This window comes from Jaculus jaculus, chromosome 7 (genome assembly GCF_020740685.1).
Source record: "Jaculus jaculus isolate mJacJac1 chromosome 7, mJacJac1.mat.Y.cur, whole genome shotgun sequence".
NCBI lineage: Eukaryota > Metazoa > Chordata > Mammalia > Rodentia > Dipodidae > Jaculus > Jaculus jaculus.
The window spans coordinates 85910048-85928173 of NC_059108.1; the positions used below are offsets into that span (position 1 = coordinate 85910048).

Consider the following 18126-nt stretch of genomic DNA (forward strand, 5'->3'; position numbering starts at 1 on the left):
ATAATGCCATTAGCCTCAAATAAAGCCTTTTGGGCAGTAGCACAGCATAATGGTTAAGAGAAGGCAGACTCTGGAGTCAGTCTTTTTTTTTTTTTTTTTTTAATTTTGAGGTAGGGTCTCACTCTAGCCCAGGATAACCTGGAATTCACTATGTAATCTCAGGGTGGCTCCGAACTCAGCAATCCTCCTACCTCTGCCTCCCGAGACATTTTGTTTCTGAGTTAAGTACTGGCTCTCATTTACATGTACTTGGAAAGCTATTTTACCCCTTGGGGGGGGGGGTCCCCAGATTCCCCTATAGTAATATGTGGGATAGGATCATTGAGGGTTGTTGGACACATGCCTATCTTAGAGTAAATTCTATATTTTGTCACTATTGTTGAATTATACAATATGTCTAAATGCAGCAGCACTTTAGAATATGTCAAACAAGTTTATTTCATTGTCTCTATTTCAAGTGGTTATAGTTGGGAAAGTAAAGATATACGCATCCAATTAAAACCAAAAAGCAGGATGGAGAGATGGCTTATAGGTTAAGGCACTTGCCTGTGTGGACTGAGGAGTCAGGTTCAATTCCCTGGTACCCATGTTAGCCAGATGCACATGGTGGTGCATACATCTGGAGTTTGTTTGCAGTGGCTATAGGCCCCGGTGTGCCCATTTTCTCTCTCTCTCAATCTCTATCTCAAATAAATCAATAAAATATTAAAAAAAAAAACAAACATAAAAGCCACATACCTACCAAAACAGGCAGGCCTTGGAGTTGTCTGATTACTTGATAGACATGAACCCAGGCTCTACCCAAGGCAGTGAGTCCCTCTTTAGAGAGCTAGGTCCCCAAAACCAGAGACTGGAGCTACAAATAAAGCCTTCAACAAGTTTAAATTTTTTGTTTTCAGCTTTTTTTTGTATTTCTTTTCTTCTGAGGTAGGGTCTCACTCTAGCCCAGGCTGACTTGTAATTCACTATGTAGTCTTAGGCTGGCTTTGAACTTATAGTGATTCTCCTACCTCAGCCTCCTGAGAACTGGCACTAAAGGTGTGTGCCACCACACCCAGCTAGATTGTTAATTTTTTTGTTTATTTTTATTTATTTATTTGAGAGCTACAGACAAAGAGGCAGAGAGAAAATGGGTGCACCAGGGTGTCCAGCCGCTACAAATGAACTCCACATGCACGCACTACCTTGTGCATCTGGCTTACATGGGTATTGGGGAATCGAGCCTCAAACCAGGGTCGTTAGGCTTCATAGGCAAGCACTTAACTGCTAAGCCATCTCTCCAGCCCTAGATTGTGAATTTTTAAAAAATATTTTTATGTATTTGAGAGAGAAAGGGTGAGCTAGGGCCTCCTACAACTGCAAACAAACTCTAGATGCATGCGCCACTCTGTGAATCTGGCTTTATGTGGGTACTGGGGAATCAAACCCAGGCTATCAGGCTTTACAAGCATGTACCTACAAACACTGAGCAATTTCTTCAACTCAAAATATTTTTATTTATTTATTTGTAAGAAGGATAGGGTTAATGAGCATGCCCAAGGACCTCTTGCCATTGCAAACCAACTCAAAACATGCATCGCTTTCCACATTTGAATGTAGGTGGGTACTAGAGAATGGGACTGGGGCCAGAAGGCTTTGAACTATCTTCTCAGCCCCATTGTGATTATACAGCCCAGGATATACACAAACTTAATATGTAGCTGAAATGACCCTGAACTCAAGATCCTCCTGCTTCTACAATCCCAAGTGCTGGGATTATAGGCAAGACCACCATGCCCAGCCTTGAATAAGTGTAGGAACTGGTGGGCAGCGGGGGGGGGGGGGGGGGGGGGGGGGCAGACTAAAATTTTATAGGAATCCAGGTTATGGTAGGTGGTCAACTGAATATAAGAAACAGAAACAGATGTTTGTCTCTCTGAAACAATTTCTACAGAATATAGTAAAAATCTAGAAGGGCAGTGAGAGGGGTTTTCATCTGTAATCCCAATATTTACTTAGGAAATGAAGGGACAGGGATTAGGAGCTCAAAATTATCTTCAGCTACAGACTGAGTATTCATACAATCTGGGCTATGTGAGACCCTATCTACCTCTTTCTCTCTCACTCAGATAATTCGTATACTCACCAAGTGGAGCTTTGAGAAAACGCCGTTCAATGCCTTGTTCTATCTGGAAAAGCGCCACTGCCAGACAGTGAACAACATTACTCACTGACTGTGGAGTACTGGCATTAGTTGACACAGTACTGGGAGCTTCTGTTTTAATTCCCCAAAGTCTACAATTAAAACAAAAACAGTTCATGTTACTGAAAAACACTGCTAGGTGAAACCTGAGCCTCCAGCCCTTAAGAACAGCTTTCTCCAGCTCAAGGGGCTATAATCTAGCAGAGCAGAAGTCCTGGTAAGAGGGCAGAAGGTAGCAAAGCAAAGGCTTATGGGTAGTGGCTTAGAGGTGATAATGAGACAACTGCAAGCCTATGTATATCTAGGGCAGTTAATCACTATTTCTCTTGCTTTAGCTACTAGTGAGAATCTTAGAACTACCTGGTTAAGCAATATATTAGTCCGAAGTCTTGCAATAAATCTCTGCAGGGTAGCTAAAATGATCACCTAAATGAGCCAACTCCTTCACTCGAAGCCTATGTGTATGTGAGCTTTCCTTCCAACTCCTCTCTTTCATACTACCCAACTAGGCAGCTTCCTGCTACTTTACATTATATTTACACATATGCTTTTTAGCTTCTTAAATTTTATTTATTTATTTGTGTGTGTAGCATTCTATTTGATCTTTTTTTGTTTTTTTACGGTAGGGTCTCACCCTAGCTCAGGCTGACTTGGAATTCACTATGTAGTTTCATGGCGATCCTCTTACCTCTGCCTCCCAAGTACTGGGATAAAAGGCGTGTGCCACCATGCCCAGCTATATTTTTGAGACAGGGTCTCACTACATAGAATAGGCTGACCTGGAACCTGGTACATAGTCCTAGAATGGCCTTAAAAGTCTGCATTAGCCAAAATAACATGACAAGTAAAATGTTGTTTTAGTGAGTTATCTTTTGAGGTTTAGAAAACAATTATTTCAATGGGTTTTTGTATATATTAAGGTCCTTATAACTTTTGGGGGTTATTTTTTCAGAAGTGATAGGAATCAAACCAAAAGCCTCCTGCATGTTAGGCAGATGCTCTATAGCTAATTCACTATTCCAACCTACCTCAAACATTTTAAAAAATATTTTTATTTATTTATTCATTCATTTGAGACTGAGAGACAAAGAGGCAGATAGAGAGAATGGGCATGCCAGGGCTTCCAACCACTGGAAATAAACCCTAGACACATGCACCACCTTGTGCATCTGGTTAAGGTGGGTCCTGGGAAATCAAACCTGGGTCCTTTGGCTTTGCAGGCAAATGCCTTAACTGCTAAGCCATCCCTCCAGCCCTACCTCAGACATTTTTATAGGAAGAAAAAGGAACGGATTTACTAAAACAAAACAAAGCTACCTTAACTTAAAATGACAATGGTAACAGTCTCCCAGCACTCTGGAGGCAAAGGTGGGAGGAGTACCAGGAATATGAGGCCGTCCTGAGACTACACAGTGAATTCCAGGTAGACTGGGATAGAGTGAGACACAACCTTGAAAAACAAATACAAAACAAAAGAAGATGGCAATAGCAAGCAGCACTTGATGACGACTTTACAAAACTCTTCTCATACCTATCTTTTACTATGACTCCTGCTTGTTCATCAATTTCCATCTCTTCTACATCTTTATCCACAGTTTTAACGATTCCATTTTCCTTGTTTTCCTCACTTAACAGCTCATACCGTCCACTTTCTAAGGCTGATCTCCAGATATGTCGATCTGTAACCTGGAACAAAATCCAAACTTACTAAGCCTCAAAAATAAGAATATGTTACTTCTAACAGGTATTAAATTTCATGTAGAAATAAGATTAATTCACTGACATTCTAAAACAGATGAATCAAAAAGGCATCTAAAAATAAGGTTATGGCTCTCAGGGGGCAGGTCAGCCTGGGCTAGAGTAAAGCCCTACCTCAAAAAAAAATTTTTTAAGTAATTATTTTTAAGAAATTAGACTATGCAAAGCCAAAGGGCCTTGGTTTGATTCTCCAAGGCCCACGTAAGCCATGTGCACAAACAGGCACATGTGTCTGGAGTTTGTTTGCAGTGACTGGAGGCCCTGGTGCACCCATTCTCTCTCTCCCTCTCTCTGCCCCTCTCTCTCAAATAAATAAAAATAAAGTTAAAAAAAAAAACCCAACAAATTAGACTGTAAGACACTAAAACTTTCATTACTGTGTGGTATAAATTTCATTTTCATTGTACTATTTAGTTATTGTAGATAATGTGTTGCTATGTAACTCTCACTGACCTGACACTCACTCTGTAGCTCAGGCTGGTCTTAAAAATTATGGTAGTCCTGGAGCTGGGTGTGGTGGTGCATGCCTTTAATCCCAGCACTCAGGAGGCATAAGTAGGAGGATCTCTGTGAGTTCAAGGCTTCCCTGAGAGTGAATTCTAGGTCAGCCTGGGCTAGAGTGAGACCCTACCTCAGAAAGGAAAAAAAAAATAGCAGTCCTGCAACCTCTGTCTCCCATGTGTTGGGATTAAAGGAATGTGCTACTATGCCTGGCTTCATCATATTATATTTATTTGAGAGAGACAGACTAAGCATACAAGGACCTCCAGCTGCTGAAAATAAACTCAAGACACCATGTGCTACCTGTGTATTTGGCTTATGTGGGTCTTGGGGAATTGAATCTGAGTCCTTAGGTTTTGCAGGCAAGTACCTTAACCACTAAGCCATTTCTCCAGCCCTCATTATTATTTTTATAAAGACAGGGTCTCACTCCATAGTTCAGGCTGACATGGGACAAACTATGTACTTTAGATTGCTTCAAACTTGTGGTGATTCTCCTGCCTCAGCCTTTGGAGTGCTGAGATTACAAGTGTGAGCTACCACACTGGAACTCATAAATTATTTTAAATTAGCCACTAGATAGTGGTAAAAATGGCAAATGATGGCAAGAAAATGTGAAAGGCAGGCACAGTAATACACGACTATAATCCCAGCATTCGGGAGGCTGAGGCAGGGGGATCCAAAGTTCCACATCAGTCAAGGCTACATAGTGAGACCCTGTCTCAGAAAGTAACAAGGAAACTAACAGCTGGAGATGTTAGTCAGTGGTAGAGCACTTGCCTAGCATGCATGAGGCCCTGGGCTCAACCCCCAGGAATATACAAGTGTACCAGATTAGAGAGAAACCAGGAGTTGGTCAAAGAAGAAGAAAATACCTCTACATGTTTCAACAAAGGATGAAAATATAAGAGAAACTATAGGCATGCCACCACAAACAAACTCAAAATGCAATGTGCCACTTTGAAAAACACCTTAAAATACTAAAAATTACTATCAGAAACATCAGTTATAATGATTAAATTTTTTAGTCATACAGTTTATGTAAGGTTTGCATTTATATGGAAATGATTTTGATGCAAGAGAATAAATTAGTTTTAATAAAAAATATCATTATATTTATTCAAAACACATATCTTGCAGCTAAACTAAAATGTGAACAAGTACAAACCTTGATTGCTCCTAATGTTCCTTGATAGATTCTGTCTTCAATATCCAAAAGAAAATCTCTTAGTCTCAGTTCAAGCTGCCTTTCTGCAGACATCTGGGATGGATCATGTGCATTGGAAGACCTTCCTCGAGCACATGTAGGCTTGCTCTCAGTTTCAGGTTTGTCTGAAATAGTCATTAAACACCTTCACTATGACTTCTTTATTAAAAATAATTACTCCAGGGGGCTAGACACGGCTTAGGACTTAAGGCATTTGGCTGCAAAGCCAAAGGATCCTGTTTCGATTCTCCAGGACCCACATAAGCCAGATGTACAAGGGGACGCACACAGCTGGAGTTCGTTTGCAGTGACAAGCAAACAACAACAAAAAAAACTAAAAATGGTTACTCCAGAGCCAGGCCTGGTGGTGCACACCTTAAATTCCAGCACTCAGGAGGGAGAGGGAGGAGGATCACCATGAGTTTGAGGCCACCCTAAGACTTTATAGTTAATTCCAGGTCAACCTGGACCAGAGTAATACCCTACCTTGCAAAACCAAAAATAAATAAAATTAACCAAAAACTGTTTAAAAAGGGTTACTCCATGTGACTTGTGACTGTGTGGAGGGGATGTATATGCGTGCACATGCTCACATATATGCTGTGTACGTGAATACCAGAGAACTCTCCCTCAACTCAGCTGCATTTTATGGGCAGTAGGCCCCAGTGATTCTGTTCTCCCCCACATCACCACCCATGTACTGGGATTAAAAATATGCTCGGGGGCTGGAGAGATGGTTTAGCAGCTAAGCGCTTGCCTGTGAAGCCTAAGGACCCCAGTTTCAGGCTTGATTCCCCAGGACCCATGTGAGCCAGATGCACAAGGGCACACACATCTGGAGTTCGTTTGTGGTGGCTGGAGGCCCTGGAGTGCCCATTCTCTATAACTGCCTTTCTCTCTCTGTCTGTCACCCTCTAATAAATAAATAAATAATGAACAAAAAATAAAAAAAAAAAAAAGAAAAACATGCTTGGGGGACTGGAGAGATAGCTTAGTGGTTAAGGCTTTTGCCTGCAAAGCCAAAGGATCCCAGTTCGATTCTTCAGGACCCATGTAAACCTGATGCACAAGGAGGCGTATGTATCTAGAGTTCATTTGCAGTGGCTAGAGGCCCTGGTACACCCATTCTCTCTCTCTCTCTCTCTCTCTCTCTCTCTCTCTCTCTCTCTCTCTCAAATAAATAAAAAATTTAAAGAAAAACATGGTCCACCATGCCTTTTTGTTTTGTTTGTTTTTCCAGGTAGGGTTTCACTCTAGTCTAGGCTGACCTGAAATTCAATCTGTAGTCTCAGGGTGGCCGCAAACTCATGGCGATCCTCCTACCTGTGCCTCCCGTGTGCTGGGAATAAAGGCGTGTACCACTATGCCCGGACCTTTTCTTTTTTCACATGGGTTCTAGGAAGTCAATCTCAAGGTGGTCTCAGGCCCTCATGCTTGTGCACCTCTGGGTGTGTCTGTGAGGGAATTTCCAGAGTGGACTGACAGTAATGGAGAATGAAGTGGGGGCAGAGAAACACCCTGAGTATAGGCGGCATATCTATATAGTTGGGGCCCAAGTGGAATAACATGAGGGAGGAAGGAAGAAGCCAGTGAGCGCAGACATTCTGTTTCCTGGGCACCATACTCTGCTGCTCAGCCAGGCCCCTGGCCTTTTTCCAGGACAGGCTGAATCCATGAGCTGAAATGTCTCTTTCCTCCCTTAAGATGGTCAGGGTTGGAGAGATGGCCTAGCAGTTAAAGCACTTGCCTGTAAAGCTTAACAACCTGGGTTTGATTCCCCAGTACCCATGTAAGCCAGATAGATACACAAGGCAGTGCATGTGTCTGGAGTTTGCACTGACTGGAGGCCCTGGAACACCCATATTCTCCGCCTCCCACCCCTTGCAAATAAATAAATGGTCTTGTAGATGGCTCCTCATAATCAAAGCAGAATAATGGACAGTGGAGAACCTCATTTACATAAAGATATACATTGTCCCTCTAATTTGCAAAGTGAGAACATGGTCAAAATAAACTCAAGATGTTTAAATTTACTTGTAATAGCTTAAAATATGTTTAATCCTCAATAACCAGAGATTATTGGATGAAAAAAAATTATCATTGAACATTACCTGAAAAATGAAATTTCTCCTCAGAAAAACAGGTTAGCTGGGCACATATTCTGCTTTTCTCTTGCAACAAGGTTTCTTTTAAGGCACTTTCTCTATATCCTCTAGAATTAAGGGCTTCGATGAGCTGGTCTAGCTGTTCACAAGAACTGTAAAAGCACCATCTGTTTGGCTTATGCACGGGTTTTGGCAGCTGTACAGAATCATCACATAGACCCTGGTCAAGGTTAGAGGTAGATTCAGACAAAGACTCTCCAGTTTTAGTAGATACCTGAGGTTCTTGAGGCTGTACAGTATTTTGAAATGATGAAGGTCTAGGCAATAGCATGTCTTCAGTAAGACCTGAATAATCCTCTTCAATAAACAAACCAGGGATAGAAGGGAAAATCCAGTATCGCCTATACATGCGGTCACGCCCCAAGGGGAAGATATTGGTACATGCAATGGCACTTTGGATTTTTTCCAAGAGCTCTTTCTCTTTCCGTTGGTGTTCCTGTTTTAAAGCTTCTTCCTCAGCAGCAAGAGGCTCTTGAATTACACAGATGATCTCTTCTTTAAGTTCACTTTGTCCCCCTTTCCCTGTGTTGAAATAAAATATCTCATTATCATTACATTTTAAATTTTCACTAGAAAAGTGTGAGATAGCTGGGCACAGTGGTGTACACCTCAATCCCAGCCTCGGGGAGGCAGCAGTAGGAGGATCACTGACTGGGACTATAGCGAGGATTCCAGGTCAGCCTGGGGTAGAGCAAGACCTTATCTTGAATTTGAAAGGGAAAAAAAAAAAAATTAAAATTAAACCACGTGCTGTGCATGGCGGTGCATTCCTTTAATCCCACTCACTGACAGAGGCTGATTTGGGAGGATCACTGTGAGTTTGAGGCCAGCCTGAGACTACATAGTGAATTCCAGGGAAAGCTGGAGAGATGGCTTAGTGATTAAGGTACTTGCCTGTGAAGCCTAAGGACACAGGTTCAACCCCCCAAAACCCACATAAGTCAAATGTACATGGTGTGGTGGTCTGGAGTTCATTTGCAATGGCTATAGGCCCTGGCATACCCATTCTCTCTCATTCACTCTCAGTTTCTCTCATAAATGAACAAATATTAGAAGAAAAAAAATTCTTTGGTGAATTCCAGGGCAGCCTGGGCTAGAGATGCTAACTCAAAAAGCAAAACCAAAATAATAAATTAATTAAAATGTGAGATGTGCCAGGTGTGGTGGTAAACGCCTTTAATCCCAGCACTCTGGAAACAGAGGTAGGAAGATTGCCAAGAGTTCGAGGCCACCCAAAGACTACATAGTGAATTCCAGGTCAGCCTGAGCTAGTGTGAGATCCTGTCTCAGAGGGGAAAAAATGAGATGTAAGCTATAATTTATTGTGTATTATAGACTGAGTTGTATTCTCACAAAACTCTGCTGTGGCTATACTTTGAGCCAGTGACTATAAGTTAGAAGAATGAGGGGCTGGAGAGATGGCTTTGCAAAGCCAAAGGATCCTGGTTCGATTCTCCAGGATGCATAGAAGCCAGATGCAGAAGGGGGTACATGCATCTGGAGTTTGTTTGCAGTGGCTGGAGGCACCGGCATGCGGTTGCGCACTCTCTCTCAAACAAAATAAAGAAGAACGAGGATAAGAGTGTCCTAACGGGTAGCCTAAAGAGCAGGACATGACATGCACAGAGACAAAGCTGTAAGACACAATGTGCACCACACTGTCAAAACGATGATCATTTCACAACTCTTGAGATACAAAGCAGACATGTGACACACACAGAGCTAAATGTGGTGGCATATACTTACAACCCCAGCACTCGGGGAGGCAGTGACAGGGGAGAATGAGAGTTCAAGACCAATTTCGGCCATATGACATTGTTTCAAAAGCAAAAAATAACACAAAAAAGCCAACTCCTCCAAACTGAAATTACAAATTAATGTAATATATTTTTCAGAATAGCTGAATTAAGAAAGTACATATCACCGGGGGTGGTGGCACACGCCTTTAATCCCAGCACTCAGGAGGCAGAAGTAGGAGAACTGCTGTGAGATCGAGGCCACCCTGAGAATACATAGTGAATTCTAGGTCAGTCTGGGCTAGAGTGAGACCCTACCTCGGAAAACCAAAAATTAAAAGAAAAAAGAAAGAGACTGTATATATCAGTTAAACACAAACTCAATTATGCTCTGAAGTAATTTGATTAGTACCCCTTCTGCTTCTTTTAGGAGATCCTGGATCATCTTCATCTTTAGTGACCATGCCACCATCAAGTTCCTTTTGCTCTGTGTCTTTACTCTCAATGCTAGTATCAAAATCTTCCCTCTCTTCCTCCCTTTAGGAAGAAAACAAAGATAACATTTGTTAGTGAATTATGAAATACCTTTACCTGACTAAATACTAACAGACATTCTGCTTCAGGAATAGAAAGCAATGTTCCAAGATTCACAGCCTGTCTCATAGTAGTGGCATGAGGAGAAGAAATCCACTCTATGTCCTCCAACAGGAATGACATACATAGGTAAAGTCAGTCCAGCACAGGGGGGGTTGAGGCAGGAGGACTGCTGTTTGAGGCCAGCCTGGGCTACTTTGAAAAAACAAAACAATAACACAGAAAAGACAGAGATGGCTCCATGGTTAAGGTACTTGTCTGCAAAGGCTAACAAGCCAAGTTCAGTTCCCCAGGACCCACACAAAGGCAGATGCAGAAGTGGCGTATGTCTCTGCAGTTCTACAGCAGGAGCAGGGGCCATGGTGCTCATTCTGTCTCTATGCTTTTATTCCCAGACTGGAGAGGTAGGGGACTGCTGTGAGTCCAAGGCCAGCCAGGGACTACAGAGTGAATTCCAGGTCAGCCTAGGCTATTATGAACCCCTACTTCAAAAATCTTGAAACTAAACAAAAAATATATGAACCTTGAAATCAACTCGATCATTTAAGCGGGATGTTGTGCTTCATGCCTGTAAAGCCTGCAAAGCACTCTCATTTTAGAGCTTAAGGTTATGACTTTTTTTCATTATGAACATTTGGAGGAAGAGTATAAATCACACCATACCCTATGTCAGCAGTTGAATTTCTTTGCTCTTCTTCCTTCACTTTTTCTTGTTTTTCTTTCATTTTCTGTTCTTGCTCCTTAAGTTTTTCTTCCTTCCTTCTACGTATTCTGAAGTTCAAAATAAAAAGATTATAGTCTATCTGATGCATACTTAAACTTAGCATCTGAACTTTAATCAAATTATGAAAACCGTTTCTAACGTTATTGCAAACTGTAATGTAGGAATCCGGTCATAACCAGAGTCTGCTAAGTCTATGTTATGTATCATAATGTGAAGTACGGATTATGTGCAAGGATGGGATGACAGAGTGGAGTATCTCTCACCTAGCAGCTGCTGCTTCTCTCTCTTTTCGATGCTGTTCTGCTTTTAATTCCCGAAACTCCTGCTTTGCCTGCCGTAACACATCAACATAGTCTTCAATGAAATCCCTAGTGGACACTAGGGTCAACAGCTTCCCACAGAGCGCGTGAAGTATTTTCATCTTTTCTCCTGATTAAAAAATCAATAAACAATTTTGGGTATTATCAATGAGGAAGAAAAAAATTTTGTTTGAAAATTTTAAATTTGTACATCAATATGAAAATATCTAATAAAAAGCAGGGAATAAGCTGGGCAAAGTGGTGCATGCCGTGAATTCCAGCACTCAGGAAGCAAAGGAAGAGTATTGCCATGAGTTCAAGGCCACCCTGAGACTATATAGTGAATTCCAGGTCAGCTGGCCTACAGTGAGACCCTACCTTGAAAAAAAGAAGAAAAAAAAAAGAATATTGTATCAAAAGCAAAGTAACATTAGCTTTAAGATTTTATTTTCATTTGTTAGAGATAGAGAGAGAGGGAGATGGGAGACAGTGAGAACGGACAAGCCAGGACCTCTAGTCACTGCAAACAAACTCCAGATGCGTAAGCATCTGGTTTATGTGGGACCTAGAGAATCAAACCTGGGTCCTTAGGCTTCACAGGCATATGCCTTAAGCACTAAGACATCTCTCCAGCTCTTTTTTTTTTTTTATTTTTTATTTTTATTTTTACTTAATTTATTTGAAAGCGACAGAAAGGAGGAGGCAGAGAGACAGAGAGAATGGGCGTGCCAGGGCCTCCAGCCACTGCAAACAAACTCCAGATGCATGCGACCCCTTGTGCTTCTGGCTAACGTGGGTCCTGGTGAATTGAGCCTTGAACCTCAGGCTTCACAGGCAAGTGCTTAACCACTAAGCCATCTCTCTAGCTCTTATTTTTATTTTTGGGGGCAAGATCTCATGTAGTTCAAGCTGGCCTTAATCTCAGTGTCTAACCAAGGATGAGTCTGAACTCTAAAATCCTCTTGCCTCTATCTCCCAAGTAGTAAGACTACAGGTATGTCCAGCTTTTTATTTTGAGACATCATATAGATTTCCACTGTGTAGCCCAGGCTCACCTTGAACATTCAATCCTACTATCTCCATCTCCCAAGGGGTAACACTGAAAGTGTAAAATACAATACCAGACTTTCAACTACCTGAGCTACAACTACATAGTAGAAACCCTATTTTAAAAAACAAATAAAGGAAGCTGGGTGTGGTGGCGCACACCTTTATTTCCAGCATTCGTGAGGCAGAGGTATGAGGATTCCCATGAGCTCAAGGCCACCCTGAGACTACATAGTGAATTCCAAGTCAGCCTGAGCTAGAGTGGAATCCTACCTTGAAAAAAAAAAACACTAAATAAACAAAAAGTAAACTCTTCAGGTTCCATGTAAGCCAGACATACAAGATGTCGCATGCATGTGGTATTCGAATGCAGTGGCTGGAGGCCCTGTTGTGCCCATTTTCTCTCTCTCTCTCTCTGCTTGTTTCTCCCTCTTCTTTCACAATTTTTTTTTTTTTTTTTTTTTGGTTTTTTGAGGTAGGGTCTCACTCTAGCCCAGGCTGACCTGAAATTCACTATGGAGTGTCAGGGTGGCCTCAAACTCACGGCAATCCTCCTACTTCTGCCTCCTGAGTGCTGGGATTAAAGGCATGCACTACCATGCCCAGCCACAAATAATTTTTAAAGTATTTTATTATTTATTTTTTATTAACAACTTCCATGATTTAAAAAATATATCTCATGTTAATGTCCTCCCTCCCCCCACTTTCCCCTTTGAAACTCCATTCTCCATTATATCCCCTCCTCCTCTCAATCAGTTTCTCTTTTATATTGATGTCATGATCTTTTCCTCCTATTATGATGGTTTTGTGTAGGTAGTGTCAGACACTGTGAGGTCATGGAGATCCAGACCATTTTGTGTCTAGAGGAGCACGTTGTAAGGAGTCCTGCTGTTCCTTTGGCTCTTACATTCTTTCCGACACCTCTTCTGCAATGGCTAGAGAGTTAAAGCACTTGCCTGCAAAGCGAAAGGACCCATATTCAATTTCCCAGGACCCACATAAGGCAGATGCAGAAGGTAGGTCATGCGTTCGCCTGCAGTGGCTGGAGAACCTGGTGCACCTATTTTTTTTTTCTCTCTCCCTCTCTCTCAAATTAAAAAAAAAAAAAAAAAGAGAGAGAGAGAGAGTTGGGCATGGTGGCAACGCTTTTAATCCCAGCACTCGGGAGGCAGAGGTAGGAAGATCGCCGTGAGTTCAAGGCCACCCTGAAACTACATAGTGAATTTCAGGTCAACCTGGGCTAGAGTGAGACCTTACCTGGAAAACAAAACAAAACAAAATCTCCCAACTAAAAAAGAAACCAAAAAATTGAACAACAGAATGCCACCAAAACCAACATTGTATAATTGAAGTTAATATGAATATTAATAGTAATTATAATTTGGTTCCAAATTTTTGATTTTTTTTTTTTAGGTAAGATCTCCCTCTAGGGTAGGCTGAGCTAAATCTCACTCTGTAGTCCAGGTTGGCCTTGAATCCACAGTGATCTTCCTACCTTATTCTGCTTAGTGTTGGGAGTAAAGGTGTGAGCTATTGCATCATCTATTTTTTTTCTTAGAAGACTATATTAAATATTTTGGGAGGATGTTTTTCAACGTACGGTCTCACTCTAGCCCAGGCTGACCTGAAAGATCCTACCTCTGCCTCTCAAGTGCTGGGATTGAAGGCAGGCCACCACCATGCCTGGCAAAAGATTGTATTTTTAGGTTAAGGATCTACTATCAATTGCCTAGCATGGAGTAATCGTTGTGGTCAATTCCCAGCGATGTGTTAAGAGGATGTGGAATTTCCATACATACACATGTGAAGATAAATGAAATTACAAACATTCCAACTTGTAAAGTTTACCTGGTGTCAAATCATACACAGATGTGCTTGACAACTTTTTCACCAGGCTAGGATTACTCAACCGCAGCTCCATACAGGCGTCGTCTGTGGCGTCAAACCCGCCTCGCTTCTGATAGCGGTACTTCGCGTTTGCTGATGTTACATCTGCACCTGAAGCTAGGATGTGCAGTCTGAGGATTTCAGAAAGAGTGCAGCTATCAAGATCCAAGCTTTTCAAACTGCAGCCTATAGTTGTTAAAAAACAAAACAGTCACTTAGAAAGCAAACAACAAATACTTAGCAATGTAAAATGTACCTTTAAAAATTAAAAGCGAAACAAAAAAATAAAACCCACACATACCCTGGTGTAACTGTGGCCATGCAGCTGCCAAAGATGCAACTGCAGACAGTGCAGATTTTGTGGGGTCTGCATCTTCATCCAAAGCCTCTGTTAAATCTTTAAGGAGATAGACACTTTATTCTAGTGCAAGTCAAAGTGGATATGAAAAGAACGCCCTTTTAAAAGGATGACAAACGGCAAACAGCTTAGCATTCAGGAACCTCACAAGAACTAGCAAAAATGCAAGCACGGTTCACATTCTGCCTAGTCTCCACCTGCAAACCCTAGAACACTAAAACACACTAACGTCTCCTCACACGCTGTACAGAAGAAAATTTCCAAATTACCAACAAGCTGCACTTACATATTCCTAAGCTGGTAAAAATTACTTCACAATTAAAAACAAATCCTTCAATCAATATAACTAGAAAGTCTACTGTAAGTTGAGTGAAGACCCCAATCTTTTATATATATTGTAAGAGTCAATTATAACAAAGTCAAGGTGGTCACCATCAGAGAACTGGCCTGGGAAAGAACTAAATTACCTTTTAAGCCAGCAGTGCTGTCAATTATGTTTTTTATTAAAATTTCCTCATTTTCAAAAATGTCAATGCAGAATTAACAAGATTTACCTTTATTTGCAAAATTAAGTTCTTTAGCTTTGAAAACTGTTTAATAAAACTAAACAGCAAACTTATTAGTAAAAACCTATTTAAAACCTTAGTATAAGCAATCATTCCCAATATATAAGTGGGTAAAAAAAAAATCAAAGTGCCAACTATAAAAACGTTACACTTACTATAGCAAAAAACACTCAACATCAGATACATGTGTGATCTGGTTTCATCTTTGCCAATGCCTTGTTATAAATCCTTTCCACACATCACTTAATCTGGGTTTCATTTTTCTTAAAAAGGTCAATCTAGAGCTGCAGGTTGAAAATTCTTAAGAGGATTCTTAGAAGGCCAACACGAGAGATTAAAATGTCCCCTTGTTAAAGCGGGGCAGAGAGGTTAAGAATTCTGCCCATTCATCTGTTTCAGCTCTCCTTCAGTGGCACCAAGGAATGTACTCTCTAGGCAATTTACAGGGTGCTTTGGATTAGCTTGACAATCACTAGTAGGTAATCTGGTTCTGGCTTCCTTTACTTTCTATCATCTGATTCACAAGACAAAACAAAACTTAGAGAACAGAACACTCTTTTACCAAAGGAAAGGGCAGCTCTGGGATCACACCTGATCACAATTATTCACTGTTTTATGACAACATAGGACCACACAGAAGTTAACAGACTAAACTTAGTGTCCATGCTAAAGTCATGCCTACTAGGTCTATCCAGCCCAAGAGAAAGACAATACATTCTTCCTTACCCAGGAAATACTAGACCTAAAACTGTCTCAATTTGACATAGAAGGTCAATCATAAAAAAAGTTAATCAGCACTACAAAAAAACAACAGCTCTAAGGACAATTATATGGTAGTCTTCTTTTTTTTTTAAAGCAGGTATCACCACATTCAACAGATACTTTCTACTGAAAATTATAATTTCCTGGGACAAAGGCTTTTTTTTACAAGTCTTAAGAAATGAACCACAACTAAATGATTGTTTATTTTTGATTGTATTAAATAAACATGGTAAAATATGTATACTTGCTGGGCGTGGTGACACACGCCTTTAATCCCAACATGAGTTCTAGGCCACCCTGAGACTACATACTGAATTTCAGGGTTACAGCAAAACCCTACCTCGAAAAATTAAAAACAGCTAGTAATGTTGTATGTGGTTCTTTAGGTAAGGGTCTTCCCATTATCCCAAGTATAACTTCATTTTTCCTCAAATTTGTTCTCTTGTCTCAATAAATTTTCCTGAATCTCCCTGAAAAGTGAGATAGGGTTGAATGTTGGTTGTTTCTTGACGGGAAGAGGAGGACTATGGGCAGATAAAGTGAGACACTCTGCATTGGGCTTTGCAAGGGTTCTGAGGAGTTGACACTGGGCCATCAGGCTATGTAATGCAAGCAAGACCCTTTGACCACTGAGCCATCTCTCCAGCCCCTAAAATCTTTTGTTTTTTTTAAATTTCCTCTTTAGCTGATCTTACCAGTAAGGTATTTCTAATAGTTTCCTGAGAAGTAGAAATTAGATAGACATGATAAGAAGACTCAGGTTCAATGCGGTTATTTACTGATAATCACAGAAATAGGAAGTAAAAAATTCAGGTGTCGGTGCACTGCATTTAATCTCAGCACTCAGGAGGCAGAGGTAGGAGGACTGATGTGAGTTCAAGGACACACTGAGACTACAGAGTGAATTTCAGGTCAGCCTGGGCTAGAACGAGATCATACATCAAAAACAAAATAAAACAGAAAAAACTAGTAAACGGAAAAAATCTACTATGACGTAAGATACTGTGCATTATTTAATCCATACTCACACCAACTTGGTGAGGGAGCTGTTTTTCATTTTACATATAAAGATAACAGGGGATGAAGTATAAACTCAGGCATTCTGATCGAGAACAGCATAATCACTATATTTTATTGCTGCAAATTATGGCAATACATATTTAATGTATTGTAATAACTATGTTGATTCATATCTTTAGTCTTTGGGTTTTTTGAGACAAGGTCTGCGGTAACCCAGATTTGACTCAAATTCACAATGTAGCTGAGGCTGACTTTGAACTCCTGATCCTCCTGTCTGTTACCTCCTAAATGCTGGGATTACAAGTGTCCTCTATCACATCTAGCGCCCCATCTTCAGTCTTACCTCATGAACTAAAAGCCCTTTGAAGTGGGGGGGAAAGAGCATCCTCCTTAAGTAAAATAATCTTGTGTATTTGCTAGGATATCATAGTTGAGTGTTGGACTATGTGTACATTATTCTGCATGAAGATGGCATAATATAGCTCCTTCCAATAGTCTGAGCATACTGGATCCAGTTCAGCTGCCTTCATTAGGTAGAAGGTAGCCAGGAGATTATTTCTGAGTAAATCCTATAACTTATGAAGAGTGTTATATGGTAGAAAGTGGAGGTAAAGAATACATACATACATGTTTTTTTTTGGGTGGGGGGAGAGGTTTGAGGTAGGGTCTCACTCTAGCCCAGGCTGACCTGGAATTCACTATGGAGTCTCAGGGTGCCCTCAAACTTACTACAGTGATCCTCCCACCTCTGCCTTGAACTCAGTTCATAAAATCAAAATACAGTCAACAGTAAACTCATCCTCATCAATGTTGTCGTGCACCAAAAACTACTTGTGGAAGAATGTCCCATTTCTGTGCAGCAACCTTCTGCTATCAAGACATCTCCCAGGAAGAATTTCTTATTCTAATTTTTATGCAATACAATGAATATTATGTAATTAATCTTCTATTTCTATATCTCAAAGATCAGATTACCCAAGAAGTCAAATAATTTCTTAACATAAATGTTTAACATTTCTCTTGACTGACATAAATTCTAAACAGTGTGTGTGTGTGTTTCCTTTTGAGATTGGATTTCATATAGTACAATCTGACTTTTCACTTGCTATATGAGCAAAGGATAACTTCTGATCCTTCTGCCTCCACCTCCTAAGTGCTAGGATTCTAGGTGTGTAGTACCACACTCATTTATGCTGTGCTGGGGGTAAAGCCCAGACCTTGTGAATGCCACGTTGACTTGTTTATTTATTTATTTAGGTTTTTCAAGGTAGGGAATCACTCTAGCTCAGGCTGACCTAGAATTCACTAGGTAGTCTTAGG

General features: G+C 40.8%; 1 protein-coding gene across 1 annotated transcript in view; it reads right to left on the reverse strand.

The window, feature by feature from the left end:
* The window catches only part of Baz1a (bromodomain adjacent to zinc finger domain 1A), a 76014-nt gene that overhangs the window by 9818 nt on the left and 48070 nt on the right, over window positions 1–18126 (reverse strand). Inside the window, exons 13-21 of the mRNA XM_045154642.1 lie at window positions 14402–14497; window positions 14062–14286; window positions 11131–11296; window positions 10807–10914; window positions 9962–10086; window positions 7760–8335; window positions 5610–5773; window positions 3714–3868; window positions 2126–2274 (exon numbers count right to left, since the gene is read on the reverse strand). Coding sequence (XP_045010577.1) covers window positions 2126–2274; window positions 3714–3868; window positions 5610–5773; window positions 7760–8335; window positions 9962–10086; window positions 10807–10914; window positions 11131–11296; window positions 14062–14286; window positions 14402–14497 — 1764 coding nt within the window. The remainder of the gene's footprint in view (window positions 1–2125; window positions 2275–3713; window positions 3869–5609; window positions 5774–7759; window positions 8336–9961; window positions 10087–10806; window positions 10915–11130; window positions 11297–14061; window positions 14287–14401; window positions 14498–18126) is intronic.